The 25,062-nt window shown below is 56.1% G+C and overlaps 1 protein-coding gene across 3 annotated transcripts; it reads right to left on the reverse strand.

Annotated features, from left to right (window-relative positions):
* Positions 1-23,105, reverse strand: KCNC4 (potassium voltage-gated channel subfamily C member 4). Of its 3 annotated transcripts, none has more exons than XM_059884818.1 (4): positions 21,403-23,105; positions 9,079-10,015; positions 6,899-7,102; positions 1-1,181 (listed from the first exon to the last, which is right to left on the reverse strand). In XM_059884818.1, the coding sequence occupies exons 1-4, from the start codon at positions 22,069-22,071 to the stop codon at positions 1,126-1,128; spliced, it is 1,866 nt and encodes a 621-aa protein (XP_059740801.1). In that variant the 5' UTR covers positions 22,072-23,105; the 3' UTR covers positions 1-1,125. The 3 variants fall into 3 exon arrangements, with proteins under 3 accessions (XP_059740801.1, XP_005204226.1, NP_001179709.1); XM_005204169.5 differs by having other exon boundaries at positions 1-4,544; NM_001192780.3 differs by having other exon boundaries at positions 2-1,119; positions 21,403-22,159.
* Between the last annotated feature and the right edge of the window lie 1,957 nt (positions 23,106-25,062).

Consider the following 25,062-nt stretch of genomic DNA (forward strand, 5'->3'; position numbering starts at 1 on the left):
GAACGCTCCAGATGTCTTTATTGGGGCTTGAGCACGGCATGACAGTCACAGGCATGCAGACAGGGCGGTAGGGCCCAGCCTAGGCATGCCTCAGACGCACGAGGGGACAGCTTTAGAAAAGGACAACCAACATTAGGGAGGGGCAGGGCGGGCTGGGAGTGGGGAGGGAGGGCTGAGGCAGGGGCAGAGGCCAAGGTCGAAGGGGGGCACCTGGCCTCGGCTATTGCACGCATCCTCTGGCCACCAGCCAGGAAGTACAGTATTGCAACTGGTCTCCGCTCGCCCGCGGCTTCCCCTTCTCAGACCCCTGAGCCAGATGGGCAGACAGACCCCTTCCCTGCCCGTCTGCCCAGCAGCATCTTTGGAAAACAAACGGACGAAGGAGACAGAACAAAAAACCAGAAATAAAAAAAGACAAAACACCCCCTCAGTCAAGGACACAGGGAAGGTGGAGAAAGGAGTGGAAGAAGCTGCAGAAGAGCCCTGGGAAGTCCCCCAACAACTGGGGCGTGGGGTGGGAGGTAGAGCCCCAATCTGGGGTGGGGTGAGGCCAGTGGAGCATTGACCCCAGGGAGCAATCTGGCCTTCCACCAGCCTCTGGCCCACAGGGGAAATGCTCCCAAGAGGGAGAGTCTAGCCTGGGACCACCCAGCTGGACTGGCAGTTCCCAGGTGTATTTTTCCTGGGATATTCCACATACACATTCGGCAGAAACAAAGAATCAGTGAAGGGAAAGGGGGTGGGGTCGGGCAAAGATTTGGGGAGACACAGCCTAACGAAGAAGACAGACCACCAAGAGCACGTGCACTACACACAATAGTATAGTATGTATGAATATAGATACTATATGTGCATATATATCTCTTCAATGTACAACAGAACAAGAACATCAGACCCGATGGCTCTGGGCCCGAGGGTCACGTGGGAGGTTTCCATCAGTCCTGTGCAATCAAGGATATGAGTCTTTCCCAGCGAAAGATTCTTGCCTGGGTTCCAGAGTTGCCCTAAGCCTCTGGCTTTCTGTCTGTCTGCCTGTCTCTCTCACGTTGGTGCCGCTTTAAGAGAGGGTGAGGACTTCGGCCTGGGCATAGTTGGACGAGAGGGCGTCTTGGCAGGTCTCTGTGTTTAAAGAGCACAGGTGTGAGACACTGGGACGCACGCTTTCGGCTCAACATTGCCTTCTTGAGAGGTAAGGAGTTCAGCAAAAGAAAGGGAGAAACGAAGAATGAGATATTAGAAGGAAGGCAGCTGCTGACCCACACGCTGTGGGCTGAGGAGTAGGCCAGAGATGCAAGGCATGGGGCCTGGAGTTAAGAAACCAGAAAGCAGGGACAGGAAGGAAAGGGTGAGCCCTTCATCGTCCTTCTGCCAACCCAGTGCTGGGCCACAGTGACCCATAGGTGATGTCACAGCTCAGCTCCATGCCTGTCGGGTAATGAGCTCCAGGAACCAGGAGCCCTTAGGTCCCCAAAGCTGCAGTGTGGTGGGGAGAGGGATCACAGCTCTGCAGCCTGGCATGGAGGCAGCAAGGGAAGTTCCTGCCGGGGCTCTCAGCCCACAGGCCATCGCCTGCCCAGCCTGTGCTCCGCCCCCCCAACACAGTTCCATCTGCTGTCACCACCTAGTCTAGTCCACTGTCCCAGGGGCTGGTGAGGAAGGCTCCTGAGTGTGCTGCCATGTCAGGCCCAGCTCCTTTCCTCAGTCTGCCAGGAAGAGAGTCCCAGCAGCTGCAGGGTGAGTGCTGAAGAGGAAGCTCAGGGAGGACGAATGTGCCCCGCTCAGGAGAGGAGGCAGGAAACCCAACACCTCAGTGAGCCCTTCCAGACATCTCCTTCTCAGCCTTGGACAGCAGGGGCCTGTGCCTTGCCTTCCCCTGCCTTCCTAGTGGGAGCACAGGTAGGGCAGGCAGGAGGCTGCAGTGGGGGCAGGGACTTGGGGAGGTGATACTCTCTGGCCAGGGCAGACAAGGCCCTGCCCCGAGGAAGCTCTGCGGAAAGGGAGCCAGGGCTGTTGCACAGCTTCTCCTCTGACTCCCATGCACCCTCCCCTCTGGCTCCAGCTCACAGCTTCCCCTCTCAGAAGCCCTGAGGGCTGAGGACTGGTCTCCACAGTTGTCAGCAGCAACTAGTACAAACAGGAAAGGTAGCAACTCCTGCCTGGCCTGCTTCCCCTGCTCTGCAGGGAGGGGCTGGGTCACAGATGAAGGGGAAGATGGTTAGAAGCCAAAGTAATGGGTACAAGCCCAGATCCAGAGGCAAGGGAAAGCAAACTGTGCTCTCAGACTGTGGGCGGAAGACAGAGCTTTCTCCTAAAACGGGGAGGCCCAGGGCCTGGGCAAGCCTGAGGCCTGTGAAGAGGGCCACCTTCCCAGGCAGGGCCTAGAGTACTGTGGGGCCCTGTATACTTGCTCTGTCCTTTCCCAGGACCCTGGGAGGGAGCTGGGGCGGGCAGCCTACTCAGCGTTACTGTTGGCTCAATCCTGTGTCAGCCCTACAGAAGCCAGAGAGCCAGGAGGGGTGTGTGGGAGCCCACCCAGCCCCCTCAAGGCTCAAGGGGCCCCAGGCTGGCACTCCTGCATCATGTCGCCCAGGGACATCTGTGCCCACCATGGGGGTGCCATGAGCATGCCCGTTCCTGTGGGAGGGAAGAGGGAAGGAGGCGGTGGGTGCCGTGGAAACTTGGGCTCCTGACAACTTGAGGGCTGCCACAGAAATAGCCGCCTCAGTTCCCTGAACCAGAAAGGCAAGTGAGAGGAGGAAATAGCTGTAGTGCCCATGCTACGCCGGTCACCTCACTCACAGTGTCCATGTTGGAGTCAGGACCCCAGCACCGGGGAGCCCAGAGGGGGCAGGACCTAAACCATCCTACTGGAAGAGAAGCTGGGCTCTCAGACGGGACTGAAAGGGTAGAAGGTGCCCTGCTCTCTGTCCTGCTCCCCAGGGCTTGCCTGTCTGTGTCCCTTTCTGAGGGGCAGTGGCATGAATGGTCCTGTATCTTCTCAGCTCTTCTTCTCTTCCTCCCGAGAGCAAACAGAACGCCAGCCCCACAGACCACAGCAGGGCGGGGAGAGCCCAGGACCCACCTTGAAGAGAATTTCCTGTGTCTGTCCAAGGCTGAAGAAGGCACTGACTGAAATGGGAATGTTTCTAGAATATGCTCTTCTTCATTATCCCCTGCAATCCCATGAAATGGTCTGACCTTTGTGCCCAGTTCACCTTCTGGGGCGGCTTCCAGAGTCCCCCGCCTCCTGCCGAGTCCCTGAATGCTGTCTGGCGGTGCCTATCTCTGCCCATTCTGGAAGGGGCAGACATGGGCCTTACTTAGTCATTCCCTCCACAAAGTTGCATAATCTGGCTCTAAAAATTGCCAGGCGCCCAGCTCTGCTGTCAGGTCTAATTCCCATCAGGTGAAACAGGAAATGTCTTGGCTGAAGTGTGGTCCCAGCGAGCCTGGCTGGTGTGCTGGGGGCCTGCCCTGAGGAGGGGCCCTGGGCGTGGCCGCGTGCCCCTGCGGGAGGCAGTGGGTGGGGGCAGGATGGCTCCTGTCCCTGCACTTCCCCTCAGCTGCCCCTGCCCGGGGTGCACCCCTGCTCACTCTGTGACTCACAAACCTGTTGTGCTCCTGGGCTCGTTAAGTAAATGAATACACTTAATTATAGAAATTAGATGAGTCTCCGGTTCTGGCAGCGATATAGAGCGCAGAGGCTGGGTGGGAGTGGCAGGTGACTCAGAGGCAGGACTGGGAGCTGGAGGGAGCAGGAGAGGAAGGAGAACTGTAGAGGAAGCAGGGGAAGCCGCGTGGCCAGCGATGCCGCAGCTCGGGGGGGTGGGGCACAGATGGGAGGCTGGCTCCGAGGCTGGGGTCCACCGAGAGGGGGACATCCCTGCATCTAGGCCACCTATCCTGGGGCTCCAACTTGGGAACCCCTGCCTGCGCCCCACGCCCCAGGGGACAGCTTATTCCTGGTTGCTCTGGGTGTGGGATGGACAGACAGACAGACAGAGATGTTCAACTGCAAGCTGTTCGGTTACTTGTTGAAGGCCCTGAGGGATGGGGGTGCATTTGCTGTGATTTAGGTGGGAGCCTGAGAGGGAGGCAAGGCCCAGAGACACAGTTACAGAGTCCTAGGGGTGACGGCACCTTCAGCTGAGAATGGGAGTGAGTGGGGTAGGAGGCCTAGAAGTAATCTCCCCTCGCTCTCAGGCTCCAGGGCTGAACCTTTTAGGGAGCTGGGTGCTGTGGACGGGAGGCTCGGGGGCCTCAATTCTCCCGTATCCTGTTTGATTCCCGAAGACACAGGAGGGACGAGGCTGGAGGCATGTGTGTGCCTGTTTGTGTGCGGGTGCCCAGGGTCAGGGAGAGCTGAGGGTGCAGCTACGAGGCCGAGTGTCCAGGGGGTGGGCTGGTGAGCGGGTGGAAGGGGTGGGCGAGCAGGGGTTTTCTCGGAGGGTAGGGTGAGCTGTATCGCGATGCCAGTGGAGACAGACCCAGACTGGTTCCAGCCGCTCCCGCTATGTTGTTTAGGCTCCGGGACTTTCCACAGCCTTGGTGAAGAAAAGGCACATGGGTCAGGGGGGCACAGCTCCTCGCCTGAGACGCTCCATGGGATCCGTGTTCCGGGGACTCAGCGGGGCAGGCAGCCCCAGGGCTGGCTGCAGAGGTCTGCTTCAGCTGGGAAAGGCTTCCTGGCTCTCTCTGGTCTCCAGATGGACCCCAGGGCCCCATCCTCGGCTGCCCTTTGCTTTGTCATCATCCCCAGGTAAGTTTCCCTCCAGCTGTACAAAGACCCTGCAGCCCTCAGGACCCTTCTTTCTCAACCCTAAGAAACCCTAATGATCACGCACCGCTTTCCTCCCAGGGAGTTCATACTCTGTCACATAGGTCTCATTGCTGTCTGTGCTGGTGGATGGAGGAGTCCTGGGCCTACTCCCTCCTGGACCTGAATGTAGCCCAAGCGCAGAGAAGTGCGGCGTGGTCTGGCATGGGTAAAGTTGCCGAATGCACACTGGGAGTTTGGCGATGCTAACTGCCACGCTTCCTTAGCAGGGCCTGTTTCCCAGCAACCCACCTGTTCCCTCTCGAAGGTCACTCTAATTGGCTGAGCTACATGCTTGTTGCCAAGAAGCAGTGTGGAGGCATCTTGAAACTAGAGCAGCCAGGCCCCACAAGCACCCAGAGAGATACGGTGGTGGGACACAGACTCCCCAGCCCCACGCATGCTCACACACGGGCTCCTTCTCAGACGGGACCTGCTCCCCAGGACCTCAGGGTCTCTCCTCTGACTTGCACCCTCACAGCCTCCTCCTCCACACCGAAACTTCCACTGAGTCTTTCACCACACTGGATGAACACAGGGATGCTCAGGATTTGGTTCTGTTTGCTCAAGTCCTCCATGGGGGGTGGGGTCCCTGCCACCCCACCTTCCATGCTAACCACTTAGCATTCTCCAGCCAGAACAAGGCTCCAGGTCTGAACTAGGACACAGGAGAAGCCTCAGTGTGTTTGGGGTGTAGGGGGAGGGCAGGAGGGACAGGCACACCCAGAGCCCAAGGACTGGGCTAGGCAGAGGCCAAGGGTGACCAGAGGAGCACAGGAGAGTGTGTAAGTAGTCTGAGCACCATCCATTTAAAGCTCTAAATTTAGCTGGGCCACATCCAGGTTCCAGATTGCTGCTCCTGCTTCTGCCACCCAACAGGGCACATGTCCAGCAAAACTGGACACACAGCTCTCAGGGCTTGGTTAGGGTCAGGGTGCCCTGGGGACAGTGGTGATGAGCAGGCCAAGGAAAGGGCCTGGGAAGGTATCCCTGGACATTTCCTGGGCTGGGCAGGCCAAGGGACATCCTTGTGGGGACAGAGAAATCACAGGCTATTCCTACAGCAGCTACTGTCCCTGCCTCACTTGACCTTGTTTTGGTTTGGAATCTGGGGATGGTGGGAAGTAGCGGGGGAAAGGGGTTGGACTGAAAGAAGACGAGTTAAGAAGCAGCCTATACCCAGCTGTTTTGGGGTGAGAATTGGGGTTTATCCCGAAACTAGGCAGGCTTTTAAGAGAGGTTAGATGACAAGGACAGGGCAGAAAAGACAAAAAAGTGATGGGGACTGGGTAGAAGGAACACTAGGGCTTGAGAGCCCTGGTCCTCAGTCATCATGGAGCTCCACCTTCCCTAATCATTTCAGTCCCACTTGGTCAGGCCAGGAATCCCCTAGCTCCACTGTGGATGGAATTTCAGCTTTCCCTTGAACTCTCTAAATCCTTCAGAACATGCCTCAGAACATACCCCCTCTCCCTGCCCACTCCCAGCCCCTGGTCACCTTCTGGCTCTACCTGGAAGGGACAGTCACATCCCAGGGGCTTGCACAGCTGGGCTGCAGGACCCCCAGTGTAGGACAGAGGAGGTAGGGCCTATGTCAGGCTCTCTGAAGACCTCACAAGAGAACTCCATTCTCACCCTGACTCCTGAGACTCCTGGGAGTCTCCTGGGACTACTTACTGAGGAAGCCTGAGCTGTGTTTAAGGGAGGCCTAGGGGAAGGCTAGCAATGACACTTTGGAGTCAGGCCTAAAGGTCACAGCAGGAACCAGAGGAAAGGAAAGTGATCAATCGGAAGGAGCAGGCAGGAGCCCTGATCTGTGGTCCCCTCACCCTCCAGCACTTGTCTTTCCAGAGGGCACCTGGCAGGTAGGGGGGCTCTGTGTACCTTCTGGGGATGTCACGGGCCTTTCTAATCCATGGACTAGAACATCAGGGGACCCATCCTAAAAGCGAGGGTGCGTCCAAGGCAGAGGAGATGGTGGCCACGGCCTCAGAGGAGGAGGGGACCTCAAGCTCCGTGGGGGACACTGGGGAGACTCAGCTCCATGGGGGCTCCCCCCCTGCCCGGCCTGGGGAGCCATACCTTTGCGGACACTACCATCGGCGCAGGCATAGTCCCCAGCGCTGAGCAGGAAGCAGGCAGCTGCCTTCTTGTTTCTGTCTCGGGTGCCGGAGCGGCGCAGGGCCCTGCGCTCCTCAGGGGTGGGGGCGGAGGCCAGGGGCTGGGTGAGGCCGGCTCCCTCCTCGTCCGACAGCACCGCATTGGCATCGCCATTCTGCTTGGAATCTAAAGGGGCAGACAAAAAGGAGGCTGCAGGAGGGCTGATCCCTGACCTAGAGCATCACTTACCCAACCCACAGGGAGAGTGCTGCCAGAACCAGGGGGCGGGCCTACTCCTGGGGACAAAGAGTGGGATGCTGGCTTTCCTCTCAGTCTTGGCTGGAGATGGAGCCACAGATACCCCAAAAGCAGAGACTCCCCAAGTTGGCCCTGTGAGATCAGCCCAAGGCAGGCAGTAGAGTCTGCTGCCTCCTTGGGTTTGGCTCAGGCTGACACTTGGATGAGTATGCATTCCCTGGGAGAGTGTCTGGCTTGATGGGGTTAAACTTACAGAGTGGCTTCCACAGCTGTCTTCCTGGGCCACCTGAAGGCACTTACTCTTAGTCACCAGGCATTCCAAGCCAGAGTTGATGCCCGAAGGATTCAGAGCCCTTTGTCTCACGGGCTAACTTGTGTCTGGGGGAAGACACTCCCACCCCCACCCTGAGGGGAAGAGGCTCCAATTCTGCTCCCACTGGTGTATGCTCTTAGTCCCGACCCCTGCTCCACTGGACAGGCAACATCACAGGCAAAGCTGAGTCCCTAGGTCTGGAGAAGGGGGGTGGCCAGTTGGTCTGAAGGCAGGGACCAGGAATGCCCTTACTGTGACCGAGGAGTTAGGGTCAGGCTAAGGCACAGGTCATGGTGCCACAGGTGAAGTGTGCATGGCAGAAGCCCAGGGACTTGTACATTGTGATATAACTTACCCTCTGAGCCCTGAATGGACCTCAGGGTAGAACTGAAATTCCCTGGGGTACTGTCTGGGAGATTTCTGTTCAGGAATCTGGGAAAAAGGTACCATTTTGGAGGGGGAGAGAAGGGGAGCCTAAAGGGTTCCATCAAGGTCTTTGAAAGACCCATGCCCTTGAATGACCCCGGCATGTAGGATGGGCCCCCACCAACAGGCCACAGGTGAATATTCTGAGCCAGGCACCTCCCCACAAGGACAAGTCCTACTTTATCCCCAGAGCCATGCCAGGAGGGAGCTGCTGTCTTATGAGCAGCTCCCCACTGGCCTGGCATCCAATGGACCCCCCATACTAGGAATCTCATACCTCTCTTAGGAGCTCATCCCATACCTAACAATTGGGTTCCCACTCTCCAACATAACTCTGTGTTGCTGTGGATGAAGCAAATTTCCTTTCACCTCTTGACTCAGGTAGAAGCAAGCTTTCCTGAGCTGGCCTTTCCCATCCTTGGATAGCATGATTCAGACCCTCAGGTCTGGTTATTCCACCTTGCAGCTACCAGTTTTTTCCCTTTCCTTTCCTCTCTCCCAATATTGTCTGGGCTGCTCCCTCTTGGTTCCCTTGCATCCATGTTAAACCCCAGGCCCAGGATTCAATCTAGCTTGTGCCAAACAGAAGGCAGCCTCCCACAGCCATTACGTTATCACATTTATTAGGCCAAGAGACACCAGACTCGAACGTTTGGAAAGAAATGATTCATGTGTTGATGCTCCTCAGGAGAACAGCTGCCCTCCTCTCCAGCTAATAATGACAGTGCCTGATATTTGTAAAGTGGGTTTAACTTCTCAAAGTACTTTCATATCCGTCATTCATTTGGGGCTTGTCCAAGTCTTGGAAATAAGATATTGATAGCATTTCTGTTTTACAGGTGAGGCATTTATACCCAGAGAGGGTGAATGACTGGCCCGGGGGCACACAGCACACTGGCCAAGACAGGATTAGAAACCCAGGCTTCTCATTTACAGCCCCATGCACTGCCCATAACAACCTAAATTTCGTGGGATACTCATTCTACAGAGCCTGATGTTCAGGAAGCGATCAGAAAATGGAGATTCAGCCTCAATACTGTGCCCTCCTAAAGGCATGCCTTTTATATACGGTAGCCAGTGCAACCAGAGCACAACCCCAAACTCCAATGCCTGAGTTTCAGTCGGGAGCTCCCCTGGCCACTAGGGGAGAGGTGGCTTTCCTCACCTGCCCGTTTCCTCTCAACCACACCCTCTTCTGGGGCAGGGGGGCTGGCATCACTGTAGGTGCTGTCCCTGGGCGAGGTCTCCTGTGACTTGCAGTAAATGGGCGACTCCAGCTGGGGCGGCCGAGGTACATGCTTCTTCCGTTTCTTGGGCAGCTTCTGCTTGGCCATGGCCAGAGAGTAGTACATGCCAAAGTTGTTGACAATGACAGGTACGGGCATGGCAATGGTGAGCACGCCGGCCAGTGCACACAGCGCCCCCACCAGCATGCCGGACCATGTCTTGGGGTACATGTCCCCGTAGCCCAGTGTTGTCATGGTGACGACGGCCCACCAGAAGCCGATGGGGATGTTCTTGAAGTCGGTGTGGTCATTGCCCCGCGGGTCGGAGGGCCTAGCGCCGATGCGCTCCGCGTAGTAGATCATGGTGGCGAAGATAAGCACGCCCAGGGCCAGGAAGATGATGAGCAGCAGGAACTCGTTGGTGCTGGCGCGCAGGGTGTGGCCCAGCACGCGCAGCCCCACAAAGTGGCGTGTGAGCTTGAAGATGCGTAGGATGCGCACGAAGCGCACCACGCGCAAGAAGCCCAGCACGTCGCGGGCCGCCTTGGATGACAAGCCACTCAGTCCCACCTCCAGGTAGAAGGGCAGGATGGCCACGAAGTCGATGATGTTGAGCAGGTTCTTGACGAAGTCCAGCGTGTCCGGGCAGCACACGATGCGCACCAGGAATTCCAGCGTGAACCACAGCACGCACACGCCCTCGATGTAGGTCAGGATGGGCTCCGTCTCCACCTCCCGCCGGAAGCGCACGCTGGTAGTATTCCCCACCCGGTGAATCTCCGTCACGTTGCGGTCGATGTTGAAAGCCTCGTGGGTCTCCAGGCAGAAGGTGGTGATGGACACCAGGATGAAGAAGAGAGAGGCGAAGGCCACCACCTATGGGCGGGGAGGAGAGTGAGGGCAGCTGTGTCAGGAATGGATGCGCCCAGCGGGGACAGGGCCCTCTGCCCATGGAGGGAGGGGCCATAGGTCACCATGCAGTCTGTCAGGTGGTGAGAGGTGGGATTAAGGTGCACAGTGAGGGGCTGGAATTCCCTCCCTGGAGGGTCTTCATCCGTGTGTTGTGAGTTGCTCAGCCCTGTCCAACTCTGCAACCCCATGGACTATAGCCTGCCAGGATCCTCTGCCCATGGAATTCACCAGGCAAGAATAGCGGAGTGGGTAGCCATTCCCTCTCCAGGAGATCTTCCCAAGCCAGAGATCGAACCCGGGTCTCCTGCATTGCAGGCATATTCTTTACTGTCTGGGCCACCAGGGAAGCCCTTTATCCATGTGCTTGCTAAGGCAGTACTTCCCAGTCCTTGTTAGGTGCATAGAAGTTAGAGGCTGCTCTTGGCTGGAAGGAGCTGAACAGAGATCTATAGCTGCCCCATCCTGCCTACTGCCTACCTCTGCCCACCTCTAACCCTGTCGTGCTCTGAGCTTCTCAAATTGGAATGGCTATATACGCCATCTGGGAACCTTGTTAAAATGCCACTCTGATTCAGGAGGTCTGGGGCAGAGCCTGGGCTTCTGCATTTCTAACAGGCTCTCAGGTGAGGCTGCTTGTCCACAGACTGCAACTTGAGTAACTAGACTTTAAGGCAGTGGTCCTCAAAGTGAGGGCCTGGACCAGGAGCATCAGCATCAGCATCAATTGAAACCAGTCAGAAATGCCAAGTCTCAGGCCCCACTCAAACCTACTGAATGACAAATGCTGGGGGGAGGATCTAATAATGTTTCAACAATCCTTCCCAGTAATTCTGATACACACTAAGTTAAGAGAGCCACTGCATTAAGGAGTACCTAGAGGCAAGGAGCTGGCCTTCTACCTATTAAGCTCTGACTGTGACCCACATCTTCAAGCCCTGTCATAGCCCCTCTGGCCAGCCTCTCACCCTAGAATGTCCCAGCTGACTGCCCAGACGGTGAGAAGGAAGACAGCCTGCTCCAGGGCAGGAGACAGGGTAGTCTGTGCAGAATATCGACTCTGTCCCTTCTTAAGAGGCTTCCCTGGTGGCTCAACAGTAAAGAATCTGCCTGCAATGCAGAAGCCGCAAGAGATGCAGGTTAGATCCCTGAATTGGGAAGGTCCCCTGGAGGAGAGCATGGCAACCCCCTCCAGTATTCTTGCCTGGAGAATCCCATGGATGGAGTCTGGCGGGCTATGGTCCATAGGGTTGCAAACAGTTGGACACGACTGAGCACGCACGTATGCACGCACGCCCTTCTCAAGAACTGACATTTCCTGAGACACTAAGCGCCAATAAAAAATAAACTGCACCCACTGGGATCAGAGTGTAGCAACAGCCGATCTAGACAGCTGCCGAAATCGTAGCTAGAATGATGACAGCGGCACTCAGCAGAGGAACGGCTGGGTTTAAGTGTCCAATCATTATGAATGGAGATGAAATGCATGTGTAATAACACCAATTACGGAGACTTCATTTGTTATTCATGTGACATCATTCACCACTGTCAGGGTACTGGTTGCTGGGGTCCATGCCCCCTGCTGTAGCCTGTCCTGCTGGGAGGGTGGAGGTGGGTTTGGTCCCTGAGCAGAGGGCTGAGCTTAAATAAGATACATGAGGGAAGACTGTGCCCCATGACCACCTGGCAAACCCCAATGCCCACCCCACTCCGATTTCCACCTGGCCATGGCATTGCCCCCTATCTAATGATGCTCCCCAGAGATGCTTTCCTCCCTGAGAGTCTGCAGGTGTGGGCAGACATACCTTGTTCTTAGTACCGCAAAACACCAAGGGGGAATATAGGGGGAATGGCGCTCTCCAGGGGGCTCTAGTGTTAAAGAATCCTCCTGCCGATGCAGAAGATGTAAGAGACATGGGTTGGATCCTGGGTCAGGAAGATCCCCTGAAGTAGGAAATGACAACCTGCTCCAGGATTCTTGCCTGGAAAATTCCACAGAGGAGCCTGGTGGTCTACAGTCCACAGAGTCACAACGAGTTGGACACAACTGAGCACGTGTAAGCTCATGAGCTGGGAAAATGAAGCAAGAAATGGTGCCTCCAAGGATTTCTGGAGCAGAAGTGAGTCGGAGAAGGGAACTTTGGGGATGAACATTCATTAGTTCTCTATACTCTGTCTCACACACTTGGGCATTCTGTGTTATCACCTTCAGCCTTCCCTATGAGGTAGGCCCCATTATCCCATTTTCCAAAGGAGGAGCTGAGGATCAGAGAGGTTATATACTTGTCTAAGGTCACACAGCCTTAAAGGGATGGAAACCAGATTTGAACTCAGCACCATTTACTTTCTTTTCACAGCTTCCGGGCAGGGTCAATTCATAAACCCAGGAAAGTCATATCCGAATTATCAATACTTCTCCCAGCCAGCTCTCTGATGACTGATAATTTCACCCGTAGGAAAATATATCTTTGACTTGGGACAGACACCAGACACTAAACTAAGACTTATTTACACTTGAGCATGGACAGGTTGATCAGATACAGTAAGTTAGGAGAAGCAGATTAGCAGACTACAGACGTGCTTTCCCACTTGACAACTCTGTCTGTAGCTTCTTCTGCCTGCTTCTCTCCATGAAGGTGAATTTGAAGTTCCCTGTCTGGTTTCATTTTTCTTCCCATGAGGAATGGGCTGTCAAGACAATTCGGCTGACATGGGCATTAGGCAAATAGCTCCAGCCCATAGGTGTTCCAAGGCCGTCCAGAGATGAGCTGGTGGAGGCACATATCCAGTGGCCATGGTGATACCAGGAACCCCGAGCCCTGGCACTGCTCTCCCAAGCAGAGGAGGCTGGGGTGAGGGGTGGGGTCAGCATATCCCAGCTCTGCCAGGAAGTCTGGGAAGCAGAAGCTTGCACTCTCAGAAGGAAATGTTAGCCAGGAGAGTTGGCCCACCTGGGAGCCCAACATGAAGTTAATTAGCAATTTGGATAAACAAGTTCACGAAAAGCTGCCAAGGGACGGAGCAGAGGGTGCAGGGAGCAGGGTGGTGGGTGGCGGGGGTGGGGGGGGAAGAAGGGTGCTGTGGCGCCGGGACACTCTCCCACCTGCAGAGCCAAGGTGCCTTCCTCAACTCTGTCCCATGGGCTCCTTCTGCAGCAGGCCCAGCGGGTGCCAGCCACCCTCAATTCCTGCACTGTGCACTCATTATTTTAAAAAAACACTGAACCATCCCATCTACTTACTTCCACCCCTCCCTGCTCCTCTCTCAGAATGAGGACAGAGAAAGGGGAACCACATGTGCCCACCTCTCAGGGCCAACAGAGGCACAAGACAGGGAAAAGGACTTGTTGAGGATTAAACTGAGGCTGGGTCCCCTGACTCACAGATCTTTCCTCTTGGCCCCTTTGACCAAAGGTGGGACAATCCTCCTTGATGAAACCTACATGGGGCCTCAGTCTCTCGTGTGGCCCCTCTAGGCTGGTCCCAGAAAGCACTCCCTCCCTGAGGAGACAGGCAGAGCTGAGGCCGAGCCCTGATGGATGCAGTGGCCTGTGCTCTGGCAGGTTGCCCCATATTGGGTCCTGGGGATACAGGTTCCCCTTCAGGGCCCAAATTATTCCTCTCTCCTCTAAATTATTCCCCAAGCCAAATTATGCTGTAAGTGGTGGCCCTACTTTCACCCAGCCTTTGCCCTTTGGTGGCAAGGATACAGCTGTCTTTCTCACAACTCTTTTTTTGGTCTGTGATTTTTCTGTTTTTCTTGCTCGCACTGCACAGCATGTGGGATCTTAGTTCCCAGACCAGGGATTGAACCCACTCCCCCTGCACTGGAAGCACAGAGTCTTAACCACTGGACCACCAGGGAAGTTCCATTCTCACAACTCGATTGGGACATTAAAGGGACCAGGGAGGAGGCAGCTGCACTACCCAACTTAGAGGTCAAGGCCTCACACTTGAGCCTCCTATCCAGCCTGGGCCATTCTGCCAGCTGGCGGGGCTCCTCAGAGCACTGCCCATCGGCCTCTGCCCCACACAGGGCTGGATGGTCTCAGGGAGCTGAGACTGAAGGCAAAAAAGAGCCAAGGAGCCCCAGGTGCCCCATCCTGCCACGCCGCTCGGTCCCTCTCTGCACCGTGGGATGGCGCTAGTTCCCTAGTGGTGTTCCTGCAGGACTGCGTGAGCCTCGACACAGTACGCGCCTGGCACACAGTGAGGCCTCAGTAAATGGCAACAGAGCTGAGGCGGGGCAGGGGGGCCTCTGCGGACACCCCCTTGCAGCTTCTGAGGACGAGCTGGATCTGGAACCCAAACTATCACAAAGTCTTTGCTTTTCAGAAGTGAGATTTAGAAGGTCACTGAACTCAACGTCCTTTCTGCTGTTGTACAGATGACGAAACTTGAGGCCTGGGGACAAGCGACTTGCCTGGTTCCCATGGCCAAAGTTGTCCCTTCTTTCCATTGCCTGGGGACAGAGGGCATGGATTTTGCTGGAAATTAAAACTGTCCAGGTGGAAAGCCACCCGTGTGAACTGGTCTGGCCAGCAGCAGCCCCTCTCCTGCAAGGTGGGAGGATGCAGGAGGTTCAATCCGCCCTGGACAGGAGGGTCCTAGCCTCTGTGAAGGAGCACCCTGCTCCTTCAAGCTTCCTGCTCTCCTGGGCCCCTCACACTGGCCAGCTGTATCCTGTTGGGGACCCATCTGTTCCCTGACGCCCAACTGTTTCAGCTGGTGGGCCACCCCTGTGACCAGTGTCCTTCACCGAGCTCATTGCACAACTGTCCTTGGCAATGCAGGACACACACTATGTAAAGTCACACACTTTTGGGTGCAAGTTGGCTCTGCAGTTACAGCCCAGGAGGCCTTGGGCAAGCTTCTTGATCTCTCTGAGCCTTAGGATCTTTGTTCATAAAATGAAAAATTGAGTACCTACTATGTGCCAGACACTATTCTGGGTGCTGTGGAACAGCAGGAAGCAAAACACCTTGCCCTTCAGACTGTCAACAAATAAACAAGTAAAATATAGTATGTCAGATGGTATCAGTGTTAGGGAGAAAAATAAAGAGAAAGGAGGTTAAGAAGTGAGAGGGTGGGGTAGCTATTTCAAATAGGGTGGTCAGGCAAGGCCTCAGTGCCAAGGTGACATGGAAGCAGAGACCTGAAGAAGTGAGGGAGCAAGTTAGATGAAGACCCAGCAGAACTCCAGAGGCAGCAGGAACAGTAAGTGCAAAGGCCCTGAGGCTACAGCATACTGAATGGCTAAGAGAAGTACCTCTCTAATAGGGCTGTTTCGAGGATTAAAAGAAATGATATTTGTAAAACTTAGCACAGAGCCTAGAGTGGCTCAGAAATCTGGCACAGGCTGGGTTGGGGTGGGGGTGGGGAGGAGGTGACAGACACCAGTCATTGGGAGCTGACTACAATCAGCAGGAGCAGGGGAGGGGAGCCCAAGAAGGAAGGGCCAAGGAGACAGATGGACAGATAAACATAAGAAGACTCATGCCCAAAAACCTATATTAAGGATGAAGTGTAGGAGAAGAGAATTTGAGAACACAGCCAAAGACACTTGCAGAGGAAGATCTGAGGGGATGGATGTGGAGCTGAGCCTTCTGGGGAAGCGAGATCCTGGTGCCCAGGCAGCACTGGAAAGGCTGTGGGCAGCCCTGGGGGCTCAGAGGCAGGAATGGAGAGGGAGTCTGCCAGGCAAGGCGTCTTTGAGATGTCCCTGGGCTCCTGGGTGAGGGCCTGTACTGTGATGCCCAGGCCCCAGCCAAAGACCCCCTGCTCCTCTCCCTTCATAGGCTGCCCTGGGCCTTCCTGTCCTGAGCCAGGGCCCTCTGGTTCCAGTGTCAGAACCCGCCTCTACCATGCCCACCCTCTGCCAAGTCAGCACTTGGGGGGCACTCAGGGCTACTGAGCTGCCCAGAGCTGGTAAGTCCCAGCACCAGAAGGAATTCAGTCCAGCTCAGATCACTGGCCAAGAACTTATTCAGACAAATGTGACTCCAGGCTCTTGCCCATCCACCAGAACGTCCCTGCCCCTGAAGACTTTCTGTCCCATGCTGCCCTATCTCTGCTCTGGCTGGTCCCTGGCCAGGAAATTCCCTTCTTCCCTAACTCTGCATGCTTAAGCACTACCCGCATTGAATATTTATTTATATATTTATTTATAACCTGCTTCCTTCTAAAAATTATTTAAGGGAGCTAAGTCATTATCATGCAGGGCCTACCCGGTTTAACTTCTATTAATATTTCCTCGTTGAAACTTCCCTGCATACCAACCCCACTCCTAAAGAAATAAATCCCACACAGTGGTGGGATGTGTGGCTTCTCCTATTGAACTTCATTTTTTACCTCACCTCCTATTGAACTTCATTTTTTAAGACTACTGTGGCCCCTCTCATGATATATGTGTATTATCTTTACCATTTCCTGTCACTCAATTTTCTCTAGCTGCCACCTACTCCACCTGACCTGGCTCTCTTCAGGAGTAGAGACCACCTTTAACTCGTCTCTATAAAAGCCACCCTGGTATCTGGGATGTAGTACACGCTCAATAAATGCTTTCTGAATGACTGAAGCCAAGGTGCCTGCCTGCTCCCTCTCCTGGTCCTAAGGAGCCTGTCATGAGGAGAGGTGACAAGGGGCACCCAGGAATCCCTCCTGGCACCTGGGCTCTCAGACCCTGTGGCTCTCCAAGGTGGGCCAAGCCTGCTGCCTGATGGGGATCCCTGCCAGGGGCAGGTAACCTCACCCAGCTGGAGGAATACCCCAACAGGGAGCTGGGTCAGGTTGAGGCAGGCTGGCTGCCCAGAAACAAAGGTGGCATGCATACCCCGGTGCCAGCATCCCAGGTCAACACTGACCACGGGCAGAGGTGAGGGGCCTGGGGGCTCCTGGTTCCTAAGGCCCGGCTGCCTGACTCTGTTCATGCCTGCTCCTCCCCCAACTCTCCAAAATAGCCCAAGTTTATTTTATCCCTTCCCCCACCTTACACCCCACCCCAAACGGTGACAAACAGAAACACCTCATCATCCAGAGACAAGATGTTCAGAGACAAATGTTGGTCTGTTCAGAACAAGAGAGGAAAACAGAAAACAAGCCTGGGAGGAGCCTGGGAGGCTGCCTAAGGGCAGAGACAGGTGTGAGGGTGGGAGGCAGGCCCTGGCCTGACACAGCTCCTGCTCCTGGGAAGGAGGCAGAGGGGCTGCCCTGGGGCATGCTGGCACTGTCCTCCCAAGGGTGCTCTGGAAGCCAGGGCACCCAGCCTCCTACTCAGGTTCCTAGCCCTTTCTCACCCAGAGGGCATGGGGAACTCAAGCCCTGGCCTCACTTAGAAGCCTGTCATGCCCACCAAGTGGCTGGTACCAGGCAACATCCAGGCAGGAGAAGCCAGGGCCTTCAGAAAAGGTGAGCAGGAAGCAAACTCTGCATTTCCTTCCTAGAAGGCCTTGGTTTCATTCCTCTGCCCAGGCCACAGAAAACCTGGTCTCCTCTCTCAACCAAGCCTTCTTTCTTTTTGTCCTATAAAAGCCCCACAGTGAGGGAAAGAAAGAGCAAGCAAGCTCAGGTGTGAGCAACTCTAGGGAGCAAGGAGATGGGGGCTTTAATTCAGAGGGATAAGTGAAGGAAGGGATGGGAGGACAGCAGAGAACCTCCTGAAGTCAGAGGTCCTCTCCAAGCAGAGCCCCAGGAGGTGGCAGAGGCAGCAGACAAGCACACACAGGGATGCCCAAGATCTGGGCTTAGATCCTAGTTCTACCCCCAGCTACGTGACCTTCAACAAGCCCCTGTGGTCTCCATTTCCTTCTCTGTAAGCTAAAGTTAATACTCCCTGCCTCACATGGGTCAGATATCAGAAAAAGGCCCAGGTGCCAGCACCTGACACATAGTGGATGCCTAGGCGATGTGAAACCTCAGCTCTGGCTGCAGTGGGATCCTGTGGGATAACCTCCTCTACTCAGAAGGGAAACATCATGAGAAATCTCAAAACAGGTACTGATTTACCCAAAGGAGGACTATCATCCTTAAGAGGGCCAATGACTGGACTTAAGCCAGATCAGCCCTGGGGACCTCTGGGAACAGGGATAAGGGAGGTGAGCAGCCCAGGGTCCCATCCATCAGGCCTCGTGTCAGCCGTCAGAAAAGGAGGAAGGCCCGATTCTAGAACTCTGGATGCTGCCCAAACCCTAACTGGTCCCCTGCAGTCTGGAAAACCACCCTCACCATTGCTGAGCCCTCCCTCTGCCTAGATCGCAGGCAGTGGGCAGATGGGGCTAAGACAAGCCCGCCCCTTGCGCTAGCTCCCAGGTCAGGCTATGGGAACAGAACCACAGCAGCAGCCACCCATGGGCCCAGACGCAGCGAAGAGAGTGGGGCGAGCCCAAAGGAGATGGCTCTGTGGGCCAGGCCAGTAGCTAGGCAACAGCCTCCCATAATCATCTCAGTTTATTTTCCGTTTGTATCTGTTTTGCTTCTGTCATAACGCGCTACTCAAATGACCAGCTGCTGTGTGCGGAGAGATGCCCGGGGTCAGTGGGAGGCTCCTCTACCCTTACTGGCCCTGGAAGCCCCCGTCCAGGGATGAGGGAGGCAGCAGAAGAGGCCTGAGGGAGGGAAGGTATGCACACAGACCCAGGGGACAGCACTGTGGGGTGGGGGGCGTGTTACTGGCCTGGGGTAAATAGAGCTCACAGAAGAACACAGCCCCAGAAACCCTGTACCTCAGGCCTGGAAGCGTAACTGAGTCAGTGTCCCTTCTGACGTCCCCATCTGCCCCTGCGTTTTCTGATGTCATCCACAGCAGGTACAGAACCTTGGAACACCTCCCAGACCAGAGTACGAAATGAGCCACCTCAAAAGCATGATAACAAGAGCATGTGATCATCTGAGGAAGGGGGCCCTGACTTTGAGTCCCAGCCCACCGCTCTCGAGCTGCGTGACCCTAGAGAAGTTGTCTGCCCTCTCACAGCCTCAGTCTATTAAATAAGGATAATATTAATACCTCTGCTGGTAGTTTACTGGGAGGATTAATGCAAAGTACCTGCATGGAGTGCTCAATAAATGGCAGTTGCTATCAGTTAATTTTTTAAACTTTTGTACTCTCACTTGTGTGTCCCAGGAACAGCTGAAGGCTTGCCTTGGCTTGTGTTCCTCTGTAGGAAACGAGCCCCTTCTGGCATGAGCTCCATACAGCCCTGCACATCAGTGTTAACAACCAGAAGGCAGGCTGCGTGGGGTGGTTTGCTGGTTCTATTATTTATTAGTTAAGTGTCTGTGACAAAACACTTAACACCTCTGAATCCTGGTTTCTTTGTTAAGTGGGTTACCCAGCCCAGCCCAAAATTTCCGACCTCAAGTGGACTGCCCTGGCTGCTGTGATTCTATTGATACATCAAAAGGGCCAAGCATTAATATCTTGGCCTCATGGAGGACTTCTAGAGGCTAACCAGGCTCTGAGCTTACTCACAGAGCCCCGGCTGGGCCACTTGGCAGTGAGTTAAGGACAAAATAAGTGCACTGATGGTACAGCCCCTTGGAATCCAAGGAAGAGGAAACCCAGTAGGCAAAAAGTCTTCAGAGACCCCAGAATGTTCAGAAACAGGGCCCCTAAGCATCTCATCTCATTCCTGCTTCCCTGGCACTCTCTCTTTCCCCAACTCCACCAACTTAAATCAGCCTCCTCCTCCCTCTATTGCCAACTTTGAAAGAACCAAAAGGATCTGCACTTGTCTCAGCCCCCTCCCCACCCCTCTCACCATGCACACAGCTGAAAGCGTACACCAGCAGGGCTGGAGGACTGCAAGAGAAGCCCATGGGGTTCATAGCCTGCCAGGGCCTCACTGAGCCCTCACCTTCTGAGCGGGTCTCAGGGCTGCAGGGGAAGAAGCAGAGGTGGCACCCTAACTTTGCTGTCAGTCCTGAAACCAGTCCCTGCCTTCCAGAGGTTGCCCGAGGACGTGTGCCTCAGCTGCTGACCCCTCTGCTCCTCCCTCCTCTTAGATACAGGAGATGCATTTATGCCAGCATGGCCCCTCCCTGCAGCCCCATTTCCCAATCTCCTGCTCTCTCCTGGGGGTGGGGGGAGTGGAACTTTTCCTTCCATGACTGGGTTGAGGCCCAGCACCAGAGGTGCTGAGGAAGGCAGCAGAGCTCTGAGACTCATTAATGTGACAACTTGGGATGCCAGAGGTAACTACCAGCTTCCGACGCAGGAGAGCGTCCCCACACCCAGATCCAATGCATCACGTTGGTCTTCAGTCTCCCAGATAGACCCCAGCCAGGCTTGAGATAAGACACTAAGGTACAGGGTTCTCTTTTTTAGAGAATCTAAAGCCATCCTTCAGGTTTTATTTTTTTAAAGATGCTTAAGCCTACCTCTCCACCACCCCATTCCACCTAAAAGGATTAAGGAAAAGTGGATTGACTTGAGGAGGGGGTGGTGGGAAGGGACCAGATCCTGCCTAAATCAACCTACACTTCCTCCTACCCCCCCATCCATCCCCGTCACCTATTTCAAGCAGTAACCTGAACCAGGGCTTTCTGGGAAGCCAATTTGTGCTGCAGCATGAAGAAAGCAGCAGCAACAAATCTGGGATCATCACCAGGCAGCCTGTGGCTGGCCACTGGCTGTAGGAGCCGAAGGGCCCAGAACCTTAGGCTCTTTCTGTCTGACTCTCCCTTCATCCCAGCAGAGGCCAGGACAACTCTGGTGTCCAGAAAGCCTCAGGGGCATAGCTTGGGGCAGGCATCTTGACTTATCTTGCTCTTCCTGCTTGCTTCTTCTTGGGAAAAAGAAGGACTCTCCCAAACCTGGTGTTCTGGTCCCAGTTCTGCCTATTATGGCTAAAGAGCTGAAGCCTGAGGCCCCTTCTCTAGAACTCACAGTTCTTAGCACACTGAGCTGCTGGGAGGGTTTCTATGAGATGGGACACAAGGAAGGAACAAACCCCACGACCTACCAGATCGGCCACTTACACCCTAGTTTCCCTCCCATCGCCCCAAATTCTGCCTGACCCCAGCTCAAGGCTTCATTCCAGCTCTCCAGGACTCTGTTCTTCAGAGGAATTGGGGGTAGATGTAGAGAGGCCGCCTGAGCAGGAAGGAGGGGGTGGAAAAGCAAGAGCGCAGCTATGGGTTGTCTACTCGCTGCGAGGGGGGATGCCTTAAAGTAGGAGCTGGATTAGGTCCAAGTAGTAAGTCAGGTGGGTGCTCTCTCCTGAAGCGTGCAGGGGGCGCGATGTGGGGTAAAGGTATAATTTCCACAGGGCCCCATGTAAAGTAAGGTAATTTGGGAAGGAGGTGGTGGTCAAGTCAGTCAGTCTCTGTCGAGAGGAGACCCAGGCTCCTGCCACTCACCCTGGCCGCCCGTGAGGAGTAGGGATCCTCGAAGAGCGCCCACATGCGGGGCTGCCAGCCGCGGCAGCCCCCGGGCCCCGCGCCAGGGCCCGCGCCTCCTTCGTGGGGCCCCAGGCGCTGCAATGCCAGCTCCCGCTCGTCGTCGCCGGCCTCGTCGCCGGGCCCCGCACCCCCACCGCCTCCGTCCGGGCTCTCGAAGATGTCGAGCGCCTCCTCGGCGTCGCGGTGCTGCCGGTAGGTCATCCAGCAGCAGGGCTCCACGTCGGTCTCGTCGATGCCCCAGAAGGTGAGCTCCTCCTCAAAGAGGGGGCCGCATACGTCGGCGGGGCAGTGCAGCTTGCCCGTGCGGTAGTAGTTGAGCACGTAAGCAAAGACGCCCGGGTGCCGGTCGAAGAAGAACTCACAGCCCCCGCCGCAGCTGCTGCCTGCACCACCGCCATCGGACTCGGGCCGGCCCCCGCCGTCGGGATCAGCCAGCCAGGCGAGGCGGGTGCCCGGTAGGGTGCGCAGGGTGCTGCGGTAGGTCTCATGTCGCGTGCCGCCCACGTTGATGATGATCTTCTCCGACGCCTCGCCCTTGGCCATCTCCTCCTTCAGACATGTTTTGGACGGAGGCTTGTTCCCCGACTTGCGCCCGCGGTAGGAGGAGACACACACCGAGCTGATCATAAGAAGCGCTGCGGGGCTTCGGCTTGGGGCGGCCGCTGCCCTCCAAACACCCTTCCCGAGGAGGCAGCGTCAGACGGGGGAGGGGAAGGAGACGAGGAGGCAGGAGGCGGCGGCGGCCCCCTCTGCGGCGTGGCCCTGCCCCTGCCTGTCCCCCGGGGCACGGAGCGAGAGGAGTTGATTTCTCGGGTGCACAGGTGGTTGGGGTTTGGGCTGGCAGCGCCGGGGAGGGAGTCAGGAGGGGAAAAGGAGAGCCGAGGACCCAAGCGAGGCGCCCGGGGAAGCAGGGCAAGCACACACACGTTCCCCCCGCTAGGACCCGAGGCACTCAGACGCTAGAGGCCCGGGACACGCCCCCCTTTCACCTCCCAAAAGACGGGGAAGTGCACTGTCCAGGCGCACTGCGAGGGTCCGGGCAGTGCGCGCGCTCACACCCACACGGGCCACCCTCCTGCTCCCAGTCCGCGCCGAGCCCCGGAGCAGCCGGCTTCCCCGCCGCAGCGGCGGCGGCAGCGCAGCAGCAACAAGTCCTGGGAGCGGCTGCCGGGGCCGGGCCGGCGTTCTCACGGTAGCCGGAGCTCCGCGGGCCCGGGCTGCGTGCGGTCAACAAGAGGCGGCGGCGGCGGCGGCATGTGGCCTCTTCCCCCCATTCATAAATCCAGCGCAGGACACGGATGGCGGGCGGGGCGGAACGCGGCTTTCAGACAGGCGGGTGCTGCGCAGGGTGAGGCGGCAGAAGGAAAACAAGCGCGCCCGCTGGAGCGAGCCTCTGGTCCTGCGTCCGCGGCTCGACAGCGGCGGGGAGCTGCGCTGGGCTGGGCGCTGCGGGGGCCGTGCCGGGGCGGGGGGGCCTCAGACGGGGCGTCCTGCGCGGCGCCGAGCTTGGGGGGCGGGGCAGCTCCAGGGAACAGAGCTCTGGGCACTGGTGAAGGAGTCTCCCGGGTGGCGGCCGAGCAGCCAAGGACACCTGCAGGCTTCCTGGGCTGCACCGAGAGGGAGCCTCAGCGCAGCGCCCCGGCGCCGGGCTCCTGCGATCTGGCGGCGTTGGGAGCCACGCCATCCACGCGTTTACCCATCTCTGGGCGGGGCGCTGGCCTTGGCCCGCAGCAGGGGGCGAGCGAGAGGTGGCCTAGGGACGGGGGTTGCCTCCACGCCGGTGGGTTGCGGCTCCGAGGGTTCTCCGTCTCCCTCCGGCGTTGGCAGCAGACGCCACTCCGCTGGCGCCTTTTCCTCCCGGCCCCGCCTCGCTCGGGCGCGCCCTCCGCGGGGCGGGGTGGGCGGGGCGCGGCTCCGGGCCGACCGGGCTAGCTGCAGGGCCCAGGCGGCCGAGTTCTGCGTTCCTCCGCGGAGCCGAGCCGAGCCCAGCTCAGCCAGGCGCGCCGCTCTTGCGCGCCTCCGCCACCATCCTCTCCCGCCCCCTTAGGCCCCGCTCCCCGCCTTCCTAGAACCCGCAGCTCCTCCCACTGCAGTCCCGCGGCCACCGAAGCGCTCTCGACCTCTGACCTCTAACCTCCGCCTGTCCCTTCTGGCCATTCCCGTTTCCTCCTCCCGATCAAGCCGATCGCTTTGTTGCGGTTTAATTGTGGCCAACTGGAGGCCGGGGGCGGCGGGGGAGGGCGGAAGAGTGGAGAGACAGTGTCGCTAGGAAGAGGCTGCCCCCTCCTGCCCCAGACACTGTTAGGGCCTCCTGACGACTCCGCCCCAAACTGGGTCCAAGATCCCCGTCGTCCTGATGCTGGCTTCTGTCACAGTCACCGAAGCCCCCGCCGGGAATAAGGCACCGGCGGCCTTGGCAGAAAAGCAGCTCCTGTTCTGGGTGGAAGAAAAGCGTAGTCCGGCGCTGTTACGGGTGTGGGGCAGGTGGCCCTGAAAGATCGTTAGGTTAAAGCCGTGGCTCATCGTTGTCCCAGGGGGCACATAGGAAGCGTCCATGCCACACCTTGTGACTCCCTCCAGGTTCTACTGTTTCACTCATTGCAAATTGACTTTGCCCTTTTTCTGTCACATCTCCGCTCTCCGACCCTGAGCTCTTACAGGCCACACTGCTTTTTCATCTTGATAGCTCCCACAGTGCCTGCCTCTGAGAACCTGTTTGCTAAGTGATTGAGAAGGTACCATATCCAAAATATTAGGCACTAGCCCGACTGCATTGGCTTCAATCCAAAAGCAATGTCCAGATTCATTTGTTTTTATTTGTTAAGTCCAGAACTCTTCCACATCTTTAAATTAGTCCTCTTTTTTAATGATTTTTTTTTTTTTTTTTTACAGTTTTAGGCAAGCCTTCTCCATATCTGTCCAGATCACTGTAAGAAGGATTTTAAAGCAGAAATGCAAGGTGATTGACACACCTCCCCAGACCCCTGTTCACCATCTGGCTATAGCTCTGAGGAAAGGTTAGAAGCCCAGTACAAATGTGGGGAATCCTTATAAGCAAAAGTCTCATTTTAATGAGGTCAGAAAAAGCAAAATAATGTGATGATGAACAGTAATCTCTACTAACACACAGACAAGTTAAACAGCATTCTGGACTGTTATCAGAAACCCAAATTTGCTGGCACTCATTTTGTGTCTAGTCTCCCTACCTCTTGGATATGATGTCTGCATTTCAGAGTTTAGCTGGCTTTGAGTTTGCTGCAGTGAAAAAGAAATCTCCCAAATGTGACTGGGAAGAGAAGACCCAGGACAAGCCAGAAGCTAGAATGAGGAAGAGTCACAACAAGGGTATTAAAGAATTGACTGTAATGAATAAATTTAAAGCCCTAGCTGACTGTGTCCTGGCAAACTCCCTTGGGGTCTCTCCCCTACTTTCCATTCTTCAGGGTGGTTAAACTCAGTCATTCCAAGAAAAGAGAGAGGATGTTGAGGGTAGGTGGGAGAGGTGAAAAAAGTCTTGCCAGCATCCCACTCCTAAGTCACTTGTTTATTCAATAAATATTTCTTGAATATCTACTATGTCCCAGAAGCTATTCCAGGCACTGGAAAACAATGAACAAA

This window comes from Bos taurus, chromosome 3 (genome assembly GCF_002263795.3).
Source record: "Bos taurus isolate L1 Dominette 01449 registration number 42190680 breed Hereford chromosome 3, ARS-UCD2.0, whole genome shotgun sequence".
NCBI classification, from domain to species: domain Eukaryota; kingdom Metazoa; phylum Chordata; class Mammalia; order Artiodactyla; family Bovidae; genus Bos; species Bos taurus.

Excerpts from the sequence above, each read along its gene's own strand:
- KCNC4 (XM_005204169.5), bottom strand. The coding sequence starts at position 22,071 with ATGATCAGCTCGGTGTGTGTCTCCTCCTACCGCGGGCGCAAGTCGGGG. Across the intron at positions 7,103-9,078 it reads GGTTGAGAGGAAACGGGCAG|ATTCCAAGCAGAATGGCGAT; the intron begins GTGAGGAAAGCC and ends CTGCCCCTTTAG. Across the intron at positions 4,545-6,898 it reads CGATGGTAGTGTCCGCAAAG|GCTGTGGAAAGTCCCGGAGC; the intron begins GTATGGCTCCCC and ends TTCTTCACCAAG.